General features: G+C 40.9%; 1 protein-coding gene across 10 annotated transcripts in view; it reads right to left on the minus strand.

The window, feature by feature from the left end:
* Positions 1 to 19,875, minus strand: part of RIC3 (RIC3 acetylcholine receptor chaperone) — a 69,506-nt gene that overhangs the window by 10,868 nt on the left and 38,763 nt on the right. For 5 of the 10 annotated variants that reach the window (XR_004053592.1, XR_747762.2, XR_004053593.1 and 2 more), the window contains 3 exons: positions 6,646 to 7,124; positions 6,237 to 6,393; positions 2,053 to 5,981 (listed from right to left, as the gene is read on the minus strand). Coding sequence is in view for 3 of the 10 variants with exons in the window: in XM_030917920.1 (XP_030773780.1) it covers positions 6,685 to 7,124 (440 nt within the window). In the remaining 7 variants the exon portion in view is untranslated. Of the gene's footprint in view, positions 1 to 2,052; positions 7,125 to 19,875 lie in introns of those variants that run through there. The other 5 variants (XR_004053594.1, XR_004053591.1, XM_030917920.1 and 2 more) reach the window with 5 other exon arrangements.

The following is a 19,875-nucleotide window of genomic DNA, read 5'->3' on the forward strand; positions in this document are numbered from 1 at the left end:
CAAAGGAAAACTCTTGGCCTCTGCTTTCTCCTGTAGCACACAGAAGAGGGAGTTGGCTAGATCTTTTGGTGGGGTCAGGAAATACAGGCTGAGCTTTCTAGTCTGAGTGTGGAGAAGGGTAACCTCAGCCACAAAACTCTGTCAGGCATAGAGTGACAAGCCTCAGCAGCTGAGTGCACTCCTGGTGATGCTGGTTTTCCTTGAATACTGGCCCTGGGGCTATGGGCGCATGGACTCGTAAAGCTGTTGGCGCCCCTGGAAACCACCTGGGTTCAGCCTCTCCCACAGTAGGAGTTCTTGCCCTTCATACCCTCTCTCTGGATGGATGGTCCTTGATTGGGCAGGGAATTAATGACAGAATGAGCAGTCCCTAATGGTATTGGGCAGCTGGGAGTTTAGGCAGCTTCTCTGTAACCGCTCCTGGGACCACACCTGAAAACTACACCCTCTGCCCCAGAACAGTTCTGCAGAGTGGTGAAGTTCACTTCCCCAACTCTTCTCCAAGTCTAGCTTTTCTTTCCTTCTGGCTCCAAGGTGCTCTGTGTCGGTCTGTGTATATGTGTGTCTGCGTGTCTCTGTGTATATTTGGGGAAAAGGGCGATCAGCAATCAACTGAGGTTTCTTAATTGTGATTATATTCCTGAGAATGAGTAGGACAGGAATAAGGATGTTATAATCGCCTGTGGATTTTGTCCATTCATTTCATGCTCTTTGAACAGAAGGTATACCTGGGAAAATACCAGCTCTTTCTCTCAGGGTTCTGAGTGAGAGGACACCATCCAAGAATGTTGTTAGCTTTTCAGTTCCCACTCTGCATTGCCTGAAGAAATTGGTATGTTGCACGTATGCTTTTGGTTGAAATCGAACATATTCTAGTGAATGTGCCTTAAAAATCACGACACTAGTTCAGAGGAAGCACATAAGGTCCAGACCTATGGCAAAGACAGGTGTTGGAAGACAGGACTGTGATAATCAGAAGCTGTAAGAGAACTTTTGGAGCCTGCAGGATATTTACCTCTTAAATAAACTCAGCATTTAGAGGTAGTTCTAAATTTAACAAGTAACAGGGTTGGTTTGAAAGAAAAAGGTCCATGCTTTGCTTACAATGGAGTCTGCAGTGAGGGGAGATGCTGAGATAGCCATTTCCATGGCTCTGTTATGAAAGCACAAATTCCATCTCCTAGATGGACTTCCTGGTTTTCTCTTACTGCAGTAACACTGGCCTTCCCTTCTCTAATTCCTTACCCCAGCTGCGGCATCCCTGTGTCAACCCAGGATGCCAAGTGGCCCTCAGATTACGCTTCTCCAGATAGCTGAATGAGTCTGCTTTCACTGTTACTGGGACCTGAATGATCTGCAGTCAGGGCCCAGAGTTGAGACTCTATACTACCCTGGGCTCTGGTCTGTAGGCTTGTAGTAGCCACCAGTAATAAGCCAAGGGCTGGGCTCTTGAGTTTATGGCCACCTGGAATTTTCTGTCATCTCATACAGTTGGGAGGGGCAGAACAGACATTATGACAGGTTTGGTTTTTAAATTTTCCAACCAAGTTTGAAAAGGCAAGTTGGTCTTATAGAAAGCACTACTGCACTTAGTAGCTATGTGATTTTGAGCAAACCATGTAATCTCTCTAGGTCCATTTTCCTAACCATAAGATGAAGATGTTACATTGTCAAAGCTTGCTGTAGGATTCGGGGTGAATGAAAGTTACTCCTTGCTTTCATCACTACCTTTATAGCTCATCACTGTGCCTTTTTTTCTTTCCTAAGAAAGACATCACATCCCTCTCCTCTGTGCTCCTGTCCCTCCCTCCCCCTAGCAAGGTCCAGGCAAAGCTGGAGATGAGGCTGAGATCCAGAGTTTCCTAGAAGGCAACTTAGAATGGCTAGGAAAGGGGAACCTGACTGCTTGGTCAGGAGGGTGCAGTATCTCTTGCTGGGAACACAGCCAGTTTTCACAATGCCTAGAATGTGTGTGTCTATTTGCACAAGTTGTCTTTTCCTATTTTGGAGTGGTCAGACATTTATTTTTGTTCAAGATTATCTGGAGTTTTAGACAAATTTACAAAACTGTGCTTTTATTAAGTGACTTTTTGAATAAACTTCTTTGGTATTCTGGAGCAAATGTATTTATTTATTGGTATGTGCAATGACAAACTTGGTATTTTCCCATGTTGACATTATGTTGTAGAATTTAGTGTTTGTCTAAGTACAGACATAAATCAACAAATTAAACTTGAATTGTTTCAACATTTCCGTGTACTTTTTTCATAAAAGGGGGAAAAAAGCCCTGTTTACTTCCTAATTTTTTTCTATACCTTTCATTCATTGTTTTCTAGGAGCCTCAGGTGGGTAAGTAGGTGGTAATAGCAAAGAGGTCATAACCTCACCAATGACATGTAGGTCAACACTGTCCTCCCTCTGGCTGTCCCTTTCAAGTTTAAGGTTCATCAGAACCACACCCAGAGACTGGAAAAATGGTGAAGTCAGAAGGTTCTTAAGTTAGAGCAGTTCTCTTCAGGGTCTGCTGTGTCACCTGAAGGGGCTGGCGGTTCCTCAGCATCCCGTGGGCCTGGCCTTAGGAAGGGAACAGGGCTGTAGAGATGAAAAAGGTACAAAAGACCCAACCACTTGATTTCTCTGGGCTTGCTTGGACCCTAACCCATTTAAACAGGACTTAGACATGCTTAGGAATCTTTTTTGTTGCAGGGCAGCTGTGGCAGATTTGAAACTAAAAAGGAAGGGAGGCTACAGTGGTAGCTAGAAGCAGACGTGAAAGCTAATGGTCTGACCCAGAGAGGAGGTTATAACTAAAGGCACCCAGAGGCTGCAGAAGGGCCCTGGGCCATTCCTGGCAGTCAGGGTGGCCTTAGAGGGTGTCCAGTGTGACATCTCAGCAACACTGGACTCGGTGGTGACGGTGATCATGCTGTCACCAAGCACCTACCATATGCTTTGCCCTGGCACAGACACTTTATAAACAGCATCTTATTTAATCCAAACAGCCCTGTAAAGAGAGCATTTCCCAATTCATGGGGAAACTGGTTCTCTGAGAGGTTAAGGAATGGCCTAAGAGGAGAAATTTGGCCTATTTTCTTTGTATAAAAAAAAGGAAATGAAAAGGAAGCACATTTTAGAAAAGTCAATGGTCAAGGCAAAGTCATAAATGTATTCATGTTTTTTTCTCAATATTGCTGAATAGCTAAAGTATTAAATTTTTCTTTGGAACACAAATAGTCCAGATTGAAGGGAACTTTGAGAGTGGGGTAATAAATAGGGTTTGTTTATTCCCCCAGATCTAGAGTTCTGAGGTGACCAAGGGAATTTCCTACGTGAACCATGGCCTATCTCCTGTGGCCTCTGCCTCTGCCCCTGGTGGGAAATAGCATATACAGGATATTCTAAAAAGGAAAGAGGGTTTTGTTTGTTTGGTCAGCAGGTTGAAAAATCTTAGATGGCTATAGACAGGGGTGGCCCTATGTCCAAGATAGTCTTAGTTTATGCCTATCACCTTGGCATAATTACATTAAAGCTCCCTTTTTCCAAGGTGTTTGCATTTGGACCATAAGTTATTTGATTGCCCAAGCCATATAAGGTGCAGAGTATGGTTCTCAAAGGCCACTGCTTCTACAGGCCAAATACACCTCCACTCCTCAGCACACCTCCCTGGGTCCAGCTTCTGGAGCTAGTCATGGAGATAATGAAATGGTTTCTTTGTGCTCCCGTTGTGACCAGGAAAGAGGATCTCCTGGCTGCACTACCCACCTGATTTATCAAGAATGATCCCAGATTATGCATTTGTTTTGTGGGCTAACTGTCCATAGAGGTATGACTTGTGTACTCTGCCACACTGCCCAAAGGCCAGGGGACTGATCAAGTTCCCAGCCCCCTTGTTGTGAGAAATGAAGACCGCAAGGAAAGAAACAGCAGCCCTGGCAACAAAAACCAGTCCCATGATTTTGTCATCCTGGGTTGTATACACACATAACTATCATCCCTGAAGGATAAAATAATTCTGGAAAATCCAAAAAGAATTGTCTAAATTCTCAATGACTGAAAGGTACATCCAAATGTCTGATATATAAATACACAAATATACTCCTTATATATAAACCAACCAAGAGCTAGGGCAGGAAGAACTACCATAAGGGCTTAGTACTTCTGGCAGGAATTTCCATAAGCCAGTTTTCCCCAAAGACTAACAACACTTTACATAACAGCCTCATCAAAATACTTGAACATCCATGTATTTTCACACCCTACTGCTTTTTTCAACATCTCTTTCTGCCAAGAATGTCCTCTCTTCTTTGCCCAGCTGAAGAAGTTCTTAGCATGCCTCAAGGCCCACCTCCCAAGAAACTGAAGTGTCTTGGAAATACTTTAGCAAAAACAATTTCTCTTTCCTGTAGTTTTGGGCCCATGTCTGAATTATAGCATAGCCCTTATAATAAAAACATAATTACCACTTAATGAGTGGTTATCATGTATGAGCTAGAACTAATGCTGTTTTACACACACTGATTTCATTTAACCAGAACTTTTAATACTCCTCCCTTTACTACCCTAAAGCCAAAGCTCAGACCAGTTAAGGAGCTGACCCAAGATTCCACAGCTAGAAAATGCAGGGACAGACCATGGCTCATGTTTCTCTGCCTGCAGAATTCACAATCTTGAGCCCTCTTATAGGGTCATAGTTCATTTTATCTGTCAGGCTCTCTCTCGTTAATATTGAGTTTTTTAAGAATAGAAATTGAGCCTCTGTTCCTAGTACCTAGCACTGAGCAACTGACTGCTAAATGAATGAATTAGCTAGAAGAAAACAGAAGTATTTATCTCTAATAAGGGAATCATATCCTAGGGCAAAAAGGAAATCTGAGCGAGGAACCCAGGGCTCTCCTCGTAAATTAGCCCCTCATAGCGAACGAAGGGAAATAACAGAAAACAATTTATCGAAACAGTAAAGAGCACCTGTTATTTTTCACCTTTAGTGTACATCTAGATTGCATTCAGTACATTTTAAACTGCATTCCTTACAATGTGAAGCAAATGTTCTACACAGAGATAGATGCAATATACTTTCTATAAATTCAGTCTTGAATGACTTTTCTCTGTAACTCAATAATAAATGCCTAGTAGTAGCTGACAGATTATCTTATTATGATCCCATACCTTCTAACAGCAGTCTGTATGCTGATGTATGATTTTAAACTATTATTTTCCCGGCATCTTATTCATGCCAAGCATAATGTAACTCTAAAAGCCATATCTACCTTTACATAATTTCTTAATTTTCCAGTCTTCTACAATTCATGACTGGGAATGTCTTTGGGAATGTGCCCTCTTCAAACTCTCAGGTCTTACATGTAAACTGAATTCACACATACTTCATGATGTAATTCATGGGTGCTATCTTGTCTCAAGAAGACATGCGTCAGATGCAGTAAGGAGAAAAGGCCTTTAGTTTGGTCAAAATCCTCCCAGGCCTAATCTAGTTGCGACTTTCCCCAGCTCTCTCAAAAGACCCAAATATCTGAGTATGGAACATATAGTCTCTACCCCTGGGCACTGCTATATTGGTTCTCTGCAACAGACATACTCCAACTTCCCTGCTGAGTTGACACTTTGTATACAAGATCAGTTCTCATTTCTGTTTCAATTTATGTGCTTTTGAGAACAAATTTCTCAAAGGGTGCAACATTCAGAAACAGCTTTAGGTAAGGACTGTCCATAAGCGCACAGATTCTCTCCCCAGTTGCTGGCTTCCTGGCCGTCTGAGCTCCTCATGGCAGAAGCAGAATTCACAATCTTGAGCCCTCTTACAGGGTTGCAGCCTCCTCATGGCAGGACCATCCCTGGGCAGGCCTTCCTGCAGCTTCAATGGCCTCAAGTCTTGTCTCTGCAGGGCAGGGTCTAAAGTCTTTATCTAAAGCTTCCTCTGTCCACTGAAAACCAGGAGTGCAAAGGTACTTCTGGGCTTGGCAGTTCTGTTAAGGGGTAAAGGAAGCTAGATATCCAGGCAGTATCAGAGTAAAACAGTCCCCAAACAAGCCTCTGGGCTCATTCTCAGATCAGTGGGAGTTTTCCCTACTCTGGAGAAAAGAGGATGTTTGAGGCAGCATCAATGTTCCTAGGAAGACCCTCACTGCAAGGAAGAGGCTTCAGCTCAGAGAGCAGTCTTACCCTGCTCTGGGCCCAGCCCCACAAATAAAATGTTCTCTTCTCCCCAGGGGACTACTAACCTGCTCAAGGCCCAAAGAATAAGGCATCTTGGAGTCTGAAATCTTCATTCTTGCAACCTTAAGTCCTCATCATCTGTAAGCTGATGTTCGTTCACAGGTGAACTATATGTTACACCTACCAGGAAGAGTCAAGACTTTTGCCCCTGAGTGGTTCCATCTGTAATTACAATAGACCAAAACATAATTACTTAATGGATCAACTTCTCTGATAGGGGAAAGGCAGGAAGAGAAAGAGCAAAGCTGTCCTGTGTTCACACTAATGTCCGTGTTTTACAAGGTGACAGGTGTGTGAGCACCAGGAAGGATACATGATATCCGTGATAGTGGCCTGATAGCTATGACACTTGAACACAGTGAAGAAAGTACAGGGCACAGGGCCAAGAAGGAAATCTGAGGAGAGAAAGGTCACCTTGGGACTTGAGTAATGGATACTTCAGACTGGCTGTTTTCACTCTAAACCCTGGGGGTTACGCTTCCTCAGCGTGCTGCCTGTATATGCTTTATCGATGTTGATGCCCAACCCTTCATCTCTAAAGTCTTGGGACCACTCTTCTTTGGTGGTTTCCTCTTGCTCAAGGTAGCTATCTGCATTGAATCCAGCATTCTCTGCCAAGACAGCAGGATCCTCGTCTTCATGAAAACAGCAGGAACATGTTTCTGGCTTTGGATCACACGAGGTGACAGAATTATCTTCCTGGGCTCTGGGGTCAGTGGGCAGACTTTCCCAACCCAAATGATCTGATTCTTCCTCTTCTATCACTCCCATTCTCTCAGCTGTTTCTTCAGCAGAAAGCTCTTTTGGGTCAGGGTAATCCACCAAGATTGTTTCTTGCCTAGGCTTGATACACTCTGAAAGGTCATAAATTGGATAAGTCTCTTCAGGGTAACCTAGAGAGAAAAGCAGCACAAAGTATTACAAAGAATGTCTCCTCAAAAAAAAATAGTGTCAGGTTCAAAGAGGATTCTCAGGCAGCAGCCATCCTATCCTAACAGATCCATTCAAGACATCTCTTAAGATTCCAGTAGTTCTAAAGTTTCACTTGAGCAAATTCTTAGCAATCTGGCTGACTATCCCAATGCTCTGAAATACAAACCAATTCAGGTGAAAATTCCTTCTTATGTGTAGGGTGCTTGGGGCAGAGTTAAGTCTTATACCACGTGTTTTTGCAGTACTGATGAAGATTAAACAAACAACATGAGCCTTTAGTTTAAAAAAAAAAAAATCAAATACCAGAGCACAGCTCCAGGCTAATGTTTATAATTTCTATTTGGAACAATTTCCAAATCTTCCTTGGTGAAGGGGGGAGAGGAAAGGAATGCTAAGCTCTTTGAAAAATACCCCATGAAGCTTTCTATTTATCAAAACAATTGAAATGGCTTGCAAGTGTCAAAAATAGAGAGCACGTTAGCAAGACATGCCCAAGACCCCGAAGGACAAGCACTGCATTTTTGGAAGACAGAATTCCTGTTGTTGGCTTCTTCATCTTCACAAAATGGAACAAAAGAAAACAACAAACTGGTAAACAAAATGAGTAACACTGGTACTGAATCCCAGCTAGGATAATGAGAAAAGAGAAACTGTTGCCAAATTACCAAACGAAATGAAATAAATCTGTGTCAGCCAAGCAAGGCTGAGCAGCAGATGGGCCGTGCTGGAGCTCACACACCAGTACTGGCACCAGCGGCAGTGATCACGATACAGTGCAGAAAGCTGGAGGATTCAGAACCCATTTGCCCATTATGATAATTGGCAAATTCAACCCTAACATAAACCACTCTGTGCCTACAAACTGTGACAAATAAGTCTTTTTTGGTGAAATGTAGGGTGTGGGGAGACATTTCTACATTCACTGCTTTTTCTGACTATAAAAATCATACAGACACATTTGTAGAAAATTTGGAAAACATACAAGCTAATTTAAAAAAGAAAACACAAATCACCCATATCATCACTCATAATAATTTGCTTTTTTCTGGCCTTTTAACCATATAAAACATGTCTTTTCTTTTCTTCTTTTCTTTTGAGGCGGAGTCTCGCTCTGTCACCTGCCCAGGCTGGAATGCAGTGGTGCAGTCTCGGTTCACTGCAACCTCCACGTCCACGGTTCAAGTGATTCTCCTGCCTCAGCCTCCCAAGTAGCTGAGACTACAGGTGCATTCCACCACACCTGGCTAATTTTTTGTATTTTTAGTAGAGACAGGGTTTCACCACGTTGGCCAGGCTGGTCTCAAACTCCTGACCCTCAGGTGATCCACACACCTCGGTCTCCCAAAGTGTTGGGATTACAGGCGTGAGCTACTGCACCCGGCCAACATGTATTTTCTTATTCCCTTTTTTTTAAAAAGAAGGATCATATTTGTGCATAAAAGGTTATATCCTAATGTTTTTCAATTCAACATTATATCATGAGCATCTCTCCATGTCATTAGGCATTTGAAAGCTGGCTGCAAAGTATCTCATCACATAGCTACATAACTGACATGATTTACTAGTCCTCTTTTCTAGGACATTTAGATTCTTTCCAATTTTCCCCTATTATAAGTAGTATACAAGTTAAGATCTCTTAATGTAAGTCTATGTCCACTTCCTTAATTCTTTAAGATAGACTTCTACAAATAGGAAAACTAGACCAAAGGGAATGGACATTTTAAAAGTCTTTTTTATACTCTGCCAAATTACTTTCCAGAAGAGTGGTATAAATTTTCAATCTTACCAGTGATATAAAGACTGTCCATCTTATCACCCCCTCACCAGCACTCACAGTAGTATGTTAAGAATTTTGCCAGTGCAGCTTTATTCCAAGGCTCAACTTACTGTGGATGGAATGCTAGGTAAAGTGGAGCTTAGCTACCCAAGACCCTCAGCCTCCACGGTCAAGGATAGGAGCTGGAAAAGCTGCTTGCTAGTCAGCTCCCAGCCCCTGAATGCTTAAAAGAAGCCCATTTGCTGGCATGTCCCTGCCTTCCCACACCTAGAACAAAGCTTACCTTTGAATTTTCATGACTATCTGCTTTAAGAGGGAAGGCCACCCAGACTCAGGCTCTCAGCCTACCCCAACACCAGGCCTCAGACCAGCTCTGCATCCCTAGTCATAATGCCTGTACCCACCAACCCAGCCTCCATGCTGGCCCCTGCAGATACAGACTCCGGACCTACCAAGCATCAGGCAAGCAACTATGGCCCCATAATCCAGTCCCACCCTAGGTTCCAGACAAAACCAGAGCCAGGTCTGCCCGTATAGCCCCAATGCCAAATTGGCACCCCTAACTTCAGTTACCAGGCCAGCACCTGCAGACACAGACTCCAGGCCTGCCCAGTGCCAGGCTAGTCTCTATGACCACCCCTACCTTCAGGTTGGCCCCTGCATTCCCACAATCCAGCACACCCTGGGTCTAGGCCAACCCAGTAGACCCTAGCATTGGGCTGGCCCTCAGAACCCCAGGACTGCCCCTATGGACCCAGGTTCTAGGCTGGGGCCTGTGGCCAGCCCTAATGGACCTAGCCTCCAGACACATCCATCAGACTCAGACTCCAGGCCCATTTCAGTGGACCCAGGCACCAGGTTCATTCTAGCATCTGGCCAATCTCTGAAGACCCAGGCTCAAGGCCCAGTCCACCCCCAGGTCAGCCCTTGCGGACCTAGGCTTTGGGATAGCCTCTCCGCACAAGATACGAGCTCCAGGTCCATGCCTGAGGATTCAATCAACAGGTACACCCCAGGGGATCCAGGATTCAACCCCAACCCCATGGACTCAACACCAGGCCACCCTGCCTAAGGACTCTAGCAGCAAGGCCACCTGCAGATCACACCAAATGGCCTACCCAGAATCTCTGGGCATGCTGACTGGCGAATGGCTTTTCCAGACAAAGCCAGTATGAAAAAACCATTCACCAGCATAAGTCCCTGCTTCTTCAAATGCACAGACACCAATGCATAGCCATGAGGATCAAGAACAATCAGGGAAACATGTTGCCACCAATGAACAAAATAAAGCACCAGGAACAGACCCTAAAGAAATGAAGATATGGCTGGGCACGGTGGCTCACGCTTGTAATCTCAGCACTTTAGGAGGCCAAGACAGGTGGATCACCTGAGGTCAGGAGTTCAAAACCAACCTGGCCAACATGGTGAAATCCTGTCTCTACTAAAAATACAAAAAGTTAGCCAGGCATGGTGGCAGGTGCCTGTAATTCCAGCTACTCGGGAGGCTGAGGCAGGAGAACTGTTTGAACCCAGGAGGCAGAGGTTGCAGTGAGCCGAGATTATGCCATTGCGCTCTAGCCTGGGCAACAAGACAAAACTCCGTCTCAAAAAAAAAAAAAAAAGGAAATAAAGACACATGAACATGAATTGCCTAACAAAGAATTCAAGATAACTGTTTTAAGGAAACTTAGCGAACTTCAAGAAAATACAGAGAAACAATTAAAGGAAACTAGGAAAACAATTAACTAAAACAAAAAATTTACAAGAGATTGAAATTATATTTAAAAAATCAAATTCTACAGCTGAAAAATACGAGATATGAAATGAAAAATGCAATAGTATCAACAGCAAAACTGATTGAGCAAAAGAATGAACCTTTGAATCTAAAGACATTATTTGATAATATACAGTTGGGTGAGAAAAAAAGAATGAAAAGAAAGAAAGCTTATGGGATTTATGGGGCAGCTTATGGGATTTATGGGAACTGGAGTTCAAGAAGGAGGAGAGAGAGACAAAAGGATAGAAAGTTTAAAGAAATAATAGCAGAAAACTATACAAATCTGGGGAAAGTTTTAAGTATCTGGGTACAGGAAGGTCAAAAGTCTCCAATCAGACTGAACTCAAGTAAGACTATATCAAGAAGTATTATAATCAGACTATCAAAAATAAAAGAGAGGATGCTGGAAGCAGCAAAAGAAAAAAAGTAGATCACATATAAGGGAGTTCTAACAGATTTATCAGCAGAAACCTTAAAGGCCAGAAAAGAGTGGGAAAATATATTCAAAATGCTTATGGAAAACAAAAACAAAAAAAAGGTCAACCAAGAATATTGTAGTTGGCAAAGTTCTCCTTCAGAAATGAGGAAAAAACAAACACTCTGCCAGACAAAAGTTGAAGGAGCTTATCCCCACAAGATCTATCTTATAAGAAATGCTGAAGGGTGTTCTTCAAGTAGAGAGCAAGGGACACTATTTAGTAACACAAATATATATATGAAAGTATAGGCTAGGTGCAGTGGCTCACGCCTGTAATCCCAGCACTTTGGGAGGCTGGGGTGAGTGGATCACCTGAGGTCAGGAGTTCAAGACCAGCCTGACCAACAAGGTGAAACCCCACCTCTACTAAAAATACAAAATTAGCTGGGCGTGGTGGTGCATACCTGTAATCCCAGCTACTTGGGAGGCTGAACTGAAAACTATAAAATTTTGATGAAAGAAATTGAAGAAGACACAAATAAAATGAAAAGATGTCCTGTTTATGAATTGAAAGAATTGATATTACTAAAATGTCCATAGTATACAAAGCAATCTACAGATTCAACACAATCCCTATCAAAATTTCAATGACAATTTTTCACAGAAATAGAATAAACAATTCTAAAATTCATATGGAACCACAAAAGACCCCAAATGGCCAAAGCAATCGTGAACAAAAAGAACAAAGCCAGAGGCATCACAGTGCCTGATTCCCAAATCTACTACAAAGCTATAGTAATCAAAACAGTATGTTACTGGCATAAAAACAGACATACAGACTGATGGAACAGAATAGAAAGCCCAGAAATAAATCCACACATTTACAGTCAATTTTTTTAAACAAAGATGCCAAAAAATAAAACATACACACATACACATAGGTCAAATGACAAACACAAAAAGGTCAAAGGACAATCTCTTCAATAAATAGTGTTGGGGAAACTGGATATCCACATGGAAAACAGTGAAATCAGACCCTCATCTCACACCTCACATTTACAAAAATCAACTCAAAATGCACTGAAGACTTAAACCTAAGACCTGAAACAGTAAAACTACTAGAAGAAAACCTAGGGAAAAAGCTCCATGACATTGGTCTGGACAATGATATTTTTGGATATGACACCAAAAGCCCATGCAACAAAGGTGAAAATAGACAAATGGGATTACTGCAAAAAGCTTCTGTATGGCAAAGGAAACAACAGAGTGAAGAGACAATCTATGTAATGGGAGAAAATATTTGCAAACCATATATTTGATAATGGGTTAATATATAAAATATATAAGGAACTCAACTCCGTAGCAAAAGAAAACCTAATTTAAAAATGGGCAAAGGATATAAATAGACACTTCTCAAAAGAAGACATTAAAAATAGTCAACAGGCATATGAGAAAGTGCTCAACATCACTAAACATTCAAGAATTGCACATTTAAACCGCAATATCACCACATCTGTTAGAATGGCTATTATCAAAAAGACAAAAGGCAATAATAAGTGTCGGCAAGGATGTAGAGAAAAGGGAACCCTTCTATACTATTGCTGGGAATGTAAACTAGTACAGTCATTATGGAAAACAGTATAGTGACTCCTCAACAAATTAAAAATAGAACTATCATATGATCCAGCAATACCACTACTGGATATATATCCAAAAGATAAGAAATCAGTACGTCAAAAAGATATCTGCATTCCCATGTTCACTGCAGCATTATTCACAATAGCCACACTATAGCATCAATCTGAACATCCATGAATGGATGAATAAAGAAAATGTGGCACACATACACAACAGAATACTACTCATTTCTTTTTTTTTTTTTTTTTGAGACAAGGTCTCACACTGTCACCCAGGCTGGAGTGCAGTGGCACAATCTCAGCTCACTGCAATCTCCACCTCTTGGACTCATCTCAGCCTCCCACCTCAGCCTCCCAAGTAGCTGGGACTAGGCACATGCCACCATGCCTAGCAATCTTTTGTATTTTGTGGAGACAGGGTTTCACCGTGTTACCCAGGTTGGTCTTGAACTCCTAAGGCTCAAGTGATCCACCAGCCTTGGCCTCCCAAAGTGTTGGGATTACAGGCGTGAGCCACCACACCTGGCCTATTCAGCTTTCAAAAAGGAAATCCTGTTATTTATGAACTTGGAGGACATTATGTTAACCGAAATAAGCCAGGCACACACAGACAGATACAGCGTGATTTCACTTATACGTGGAGTGTAAAAAAGTCAAGATCATAAAGAAAATAAAATGGTGGTTATCAGAAGCTAGGGGGATCAGGGAAATGCTAGTCAAAGGACATAAAATTTCAGCTGGATAGGAGGAATAAATAAGTTCAAGATATCTATTCTATATTGTACAGACTACAGTTAATAACAGTATGTTGTATATATGAAAATTGCTAACAGAGTACATTTTAAGTGTTCTCACCACAAAAATCCTTAAATATGCAAGGTAATGCGTATGTTAAATAGCTTGATTTAGCCATTTCACAGTGTATACATATATCAAAACATCAATATATATAATTTTATGTATTCATTAAAATAAATAATTTTCTTTTTAAAAGAGGAAGAGGCCCCCTGAGGAAAATCAAATAACTCATAAAACTGCTGAGGTAGTCTATGTAAGCCAACATTACTGGTTACTCAAGAACATCATTAAGGGCGGACGCGGTGGCTCACACCTGTAATCCCAGCACTTTGGGAGGCTGAGGCAGGTGGATCATGAGGTCAGGAGATCAAGACCATCCTGGCTAACACGGTGCCCCATCTCTACTAAAAATACAAAAAATTAGCCAGGCATGGTGGCAGGAGCCTGTAGTCCCAGCTACTTGGGAGGCTGAGGCAGAAGAATGGCATGAACCCAGGTGGCAGAGCTTGCAGTGAGCCAAGATCGTGCCACTGCACACCAGCCTGGGCGCGACAGAGCGAGACTCCGTCTCAAAAAAAAAAAAAAAAAAAAGGAACATCATTAAAAATATAAGCAAGCAACAAAAATTCACTGCTCCTATGAGAAAACCAGTAGTTCAAAATGAGGGAACAAAACTAACCGAAACTATGCCAATAGTCCCTAATAAAATAGTGCAGGAAATAGCAGTTAACATCAACCAATTTATGATTGATATTCCCAATAATATTCAAGAAGATACTGCATTGATAAAACCTAGCCAGGCTTCAATTTAAAAAGGGAGCAAACAAGAAATAAAAAGGAACTATTGAATAGAAAGCCATAATTGTAAATAAAAAAAAAATTAATGCTCAGCAAGAAAACAGCAGATGGGGCGAGGTGCATTGGCTCACTCCTGTAATCCTAACACTTTGGGAGGCTGAAGCAGTTGGATCACCTGAGGTCAAGAGTTCGAGACCAGCCTGACCAATATGGCGAAACCCTGTCTCTACTAAAAATACAGAAAAATTAACCAGGAGTAGTGGCGGGCACCTGTAGTTCCAGCTACTTAGGAGGCTGAAGCAAGAGAATCACTTGAACCCAGGCAGCAAAGGTTGCAGTGAGCTGAGATCGCGCCATTGCACTCCAGCCTGGAAGACAGAGCGAGACTCTGTCTCAAAAAAAAAAAAAAAAAGAAAAGAAAATAGCAGATTGAAATGGATGTGGCTGAAAACCAAATTAGTATATTAAAAGTCCAAGTTGAGGAATTCTCCCAGCACAAAGATAAAATGATAAAGAAGTGGAAATTATGAGGAAAAAAGATAAGCTGCATGGCAAACTATCAACAATATCCAATTTCAGAATTACTGGAATTCTAGAACGAGAGAACAAAATAGGGTAAATGGGCACAATAATTAAAGAGATTATAAAAGAAAATATCCTTTAGCTGAAGAAAGCCTTGAGTCTTCCGATGGGAAGGACTCACTAAATTCTTGACAAAAATACTATGAAAAATCCACACATTCGTACACACTCAGACATGCGCAGATTATCTGACCAAATTCAGAATTTTTAAAAGCTGGAGGCATCACGCTACCTGACTTGAAACTATACTATAAGGCTACAGTAAACCAAAACAGCCTGGTACTGGTACAAAAACAGATATATAGACAAATGGAACAGAACAGAGGCCTCAGAAATAACACCACACACGTACAACCATCTGATCTTTGACAAACCTGACAAAAATGCGAAATGGGGAAAGGATTCCCTATTTAATAAATGGTGCTGGGAAAACTGGCTAGCTATATGTAGAAAGCTGAAACTGGATCCCTTCCTTACACCTTATACAAAAATTAATTCAAGATGGATTAAAGACTTAAATGTTAGACCAAAAACCATAAAAACCCCAGAAGAAAACCTAGGCAATACCATTCAGGACATAGGCATGGGCAAGGACTTCATGACTAAAACACCAAAAGCAACGGCAACAAAAGCCAGAATTGGCAAATGCGATCTAATTAAACTAAAGAGCTTCTGCACAGCAAAAGAAACTACCATTCGAGTAAACAGGCAACCTACAGAATGGGAGAAAATTTTTGCAATCTACCAATCGGATAAAGGGCTAGTATCTAGAATCTACAAAAAACTCAAATTTACAAGAAAAAAAACCAAAATACCCCATCAAAAAGTGGGCAAAGGATATGAACAGACACTTCACAAAAGAAGACACGTATGCAGCCAACAGAGATATGAAAAAATGCTCACTATCACTGGTCATCAGAGAAATGCAAATCAAAACCACAATGAGATACTATCTCACGCCAGTTAGAATGGCAATCATTAAAAAGTAAGGAAATAATAGATGCTGGACAGGATGTGGAGAAACAGGAACGCTTTTACACTGTTGGTGGGAGTGAAAATTAGTTCAACCATTGTGGAAGACAGTGTGGCGATTCCTCAAGGATCTAGAACTAGAAGTACCATTTGACCCAGCAATCCCATCACTGGGTATATACCCAAAGGATTATAAATCATGCTACTATAAAGATACATGCACACATACATTTACTGTGGCACTATTCACAATAGCAAAGACTTGGAACCAACCCAAATGTCCATCAATGATAGACTGGATTAAGGAAATGTAGCATATATACACTATGGAATACTATGCAGCCATAAAAAAGAATGAGTTCATGTCCCTTGCAGGGACATGTATGAAGGTGGAAACCATCATTCTTAGCAAACTATCACAAGGACAGGAAACCAAACACTCATAGGTGGGAACTGAACAATGAGATCACTTGGACACAGGGTGGGGAACATCAGACACTGGGACCTGTCGGGGGATGGAGGGCTGGAAGAGGGATAGCATTAGGAGAAATACCTAATGTAAATGACGAGCTGATGGGTGGAACAAACCAACATGGAACACATATACCTTTGTAACAAACCTGCACGTTGTGCACATGTACCCTAGAACTTAAAGTATAATTTTTTTAAAAAAAAGAAAGAAAATAAAACAAATTTCCAGACAGAAAACAAGTAAGCTAGCTAACTAAAAACAGGTAACCTATTGAGAAAAAGGAGCAGACCAGGATAAGATTTCTCATTTTCAACATCAAATTAAAGAATGAAGCAATATTTTCTAACATTTTAGGGAAAGTGGCATAATCAACGATTTTATACGCAGCCAAACAATTTGTTTGTGTACAGGTGAAAAATATGTACAGATATCCGAGTACTCAGTCCACAATACTATATGGGAAAGAAATATGAAGATATCCTTGACAAATACAAAAATTAGTCAAAATTTAAATTCAAGAAAAATGATGCTATATATAAGACAGTGGTTAACAATGAAATCTGTAAGAATTATCAACATAAAATAAGTATTGATAATGTGGCCCAGGAATTTAATGCTACTGTTAAGAAATGACACTTAAAACAGAAAAGGTTAGTATCTTTAAAAATTAATATCACTTGTAGTTAAAATTCCATATATTTTCAACAAAACCTAAAAGGTAGGTAGTGGGGGAACAATGAAAACTGCAATTTGGAGGAAAAACTGAATTTCATTTCATTAATTACTTGTGAGATTAAAATACTTTTTTATATGTTTCATAGCTGGCTGCATTTTTTCTTTGTGAACTGCTTATCTGTAAGGATATCAGTGTTTTCTAAATTAGTTCAAGAACTTTTTAACATATTAAAGATATCGGCCAGATGCAGTGACTCACATCTGTAATCCCAGCACTTTGGGAGTTTGTGGTGGGCAGATCGTTTGAGGCCAGGAGTTCAAGACCAGTCTGGCCAACATGGCGAAATCCCATCTCTACTAAAAATAAAAAAATTAGCTGGGCATGGTGGCGCATGACTGTAGTCCCAGCTATTTGGGAGGCTGAAGCACGAGAATCACTTGAACTCAGGAGGCAGAGATTGCAATGAGCAGATATCAAGCTACAGCACTCCAACTTGGGCAACAAAGCAAGCCTCTGTCACAAAAAAAAAAAATAAGATAACTTTTTTCAATTATATTTGTTATAAATATTTTTCCAGTTTATTCTTGTCCTTTAAACTGTGTGATATTTTCTGATCTGCAGAAGGTAAAAGTTTTTTTTTTTTTTTTTTTTTGAGACGGAGTCTCGCTCTGTCGCCCGGGCTGGAGTGCAGTGGCCGGATCTCAGCTCACTGCAAGCTCCGCTTCCCGGGTTTACGCCATTCTCCTGCCTCAGCCTCCCGAGTAGCTGGAACTACAGGCGTCCGCCACCACGCCCGGCTAGTTTTTTGTATTTTTTTAGTAGAGATGGGGTTTCACCGTGTTAGCCAGGATGGTCTCGATCTCCTGACCTCGTGATCCGCCCGTCTCGGCCTCCCAAAGTGCTGGGATTACAGGCTTGAGCCACCGCGCCCGGCCAGGTAAAAGTTTTATGTATTTAAGTTACACAATCTTTTCCCTTAGAATTTGTGTTGCTTTTAAAAAAAATTAATCTTTTTTATTTTTAGATAATTATAGATTCACCAGCAGTATATAAGAAGTAATACAAGCCAGGCACAGTGGCATGCACCTGGAGTCCCAGCTACTCAGGAGGCTGAGGTGGGAGGATCGCCTGAGCCCCAGCATGGGCAACATGGTTAAGACCCTATCCCTTTAAAAAATAATACTAATAGTAATACAGAAATCTCATGTACCCTTTATCCAGTTTCTCCCAAAGGCAACATCTAGCAAAACTGTACTACAATATAACCACAAGGATATTAATATTGATACAGTCAGTATACAGAACATTTTCCATCACCACAAGGATCCCTTATGTTGCCCTTTCATGGCACACTCACTCTTTCCTACTCCTATTCCTCTCTTAACTCCTAGCAACAACTAATCAGTTCTCTATTTCTATAATATTGCCATGTCAATTATAAATGTAATCATATAGTATGTGACCTTTGGGAATTATTTTTCCCCCACACTCAGCATAATTCTCCGGAAATTCATCTAGGTTGTTGTACATATAGTTCATTCCTTTTTATTGCTGAGTGTATACCACAGTATATATATACCACAGTTTATTCACCTCCTAAAAGACATTCAGGTTGTTTCCAGTTCTTGGCTATTAAAAGTAACTTGCTATAAATATTCACATGGTGGTGCATGCCTGTAGGCCCAGCTACTGCGGAGGCTGAGGTTGGGGAGTTGCTTGAGCCCAGGAGATCAAACAGTGAGCCATGACCATGTGCCACTGTTCATGGGCAACAGGGCAAGACCCTGAAAAAAAAAAAAGAGAGAAAAACAAAAGAAAGAAAAAGGAAAAGAAAAAAAGGAAAAAGGAAAAAGGAAGGAAGGAAGGAAAGAAAAGAAAACAAAAGAAAAGAAAGGAAAAAAGAAAACAAAACTCCAGACCAAGATAATATCATTGGAGAATTCCACATAACTTTTATGGCATAAATAACAGTAACTCTACAGAAACTTTTCCAGAAAACAGAAAAAGGAACACATCCCAATGCATTTTATGAGGCCAGGATTACCCTGAAATCAAAACCAAAGACATTACAGGAAAAGAAAATCACAGACCAATATCCCTCACATATGCAAGACCTATACCTTGGAAACTACCACATATTGCTGAGAGAACTTTTAAAAGATCTAAATAAATGGTGAGATATAACATGTTCATGAACTAGAAGATTCAATATAATTACTGTATTGATTCTTCCAAATTGATTTAATGATTCAAAGCAGTACCAATCAAAATCCCATTAGGCTTTTTCATAAAAACTGACAAACTAACTGTAAATTTATCTGAAATTGTGAAGGAAATAGCCAAAATAATTTTGGAAAAAAAATCTGAACAACTTGAACTACCCAAAATCAAGACTTACTATAAAGACACAGTAATAAGGACCATGTGCTATTGGTACAAGTAGAGACATACAGATCAATGGAACAGAATAGAGCCTAGAACAGACAAGCACATGCATGGTCAACTGGTTTTTCAAGCTAATGTCAAGCTAATTAAATGTAACAAAAGAAGCTGAACAATTGGGTATTTGATATGGAAAAAAATAAACCTCAGTCCTGACACCTCAGACCATCTATAAAGGTTAACTCAAAATAGATCACAGTCCTAAATGTAAAAGCTAAAACCGTAAAATTTCTAGAAAACATGGGAGTTAGGCAAACCTTGGGTTAGGCAAATATTTCTTAAACAGAACATAAAAAATGGGCCTGGCACAGTGGCTCATGCCTGTAATCCCAGCACTTTGGGAGGCCGAAGCAAGCGGATCA

The sequence above is a fragment of the Rhinopithecus roxellana genome, chromosome 15, assembly GCF_007565055.1.
Source record: "Rhinopithecus roxellana isolate Shanxi Qingling chromosome 15, ASM756505v1, whole genome shotgun sequence".
Taxonomy (NCBI): Eukaryota; Metazoa; Chordata; class Mammalia; order Primates; family Cercopithecidae; genus Rhinopithecus; species Rhinopithecus roxellana.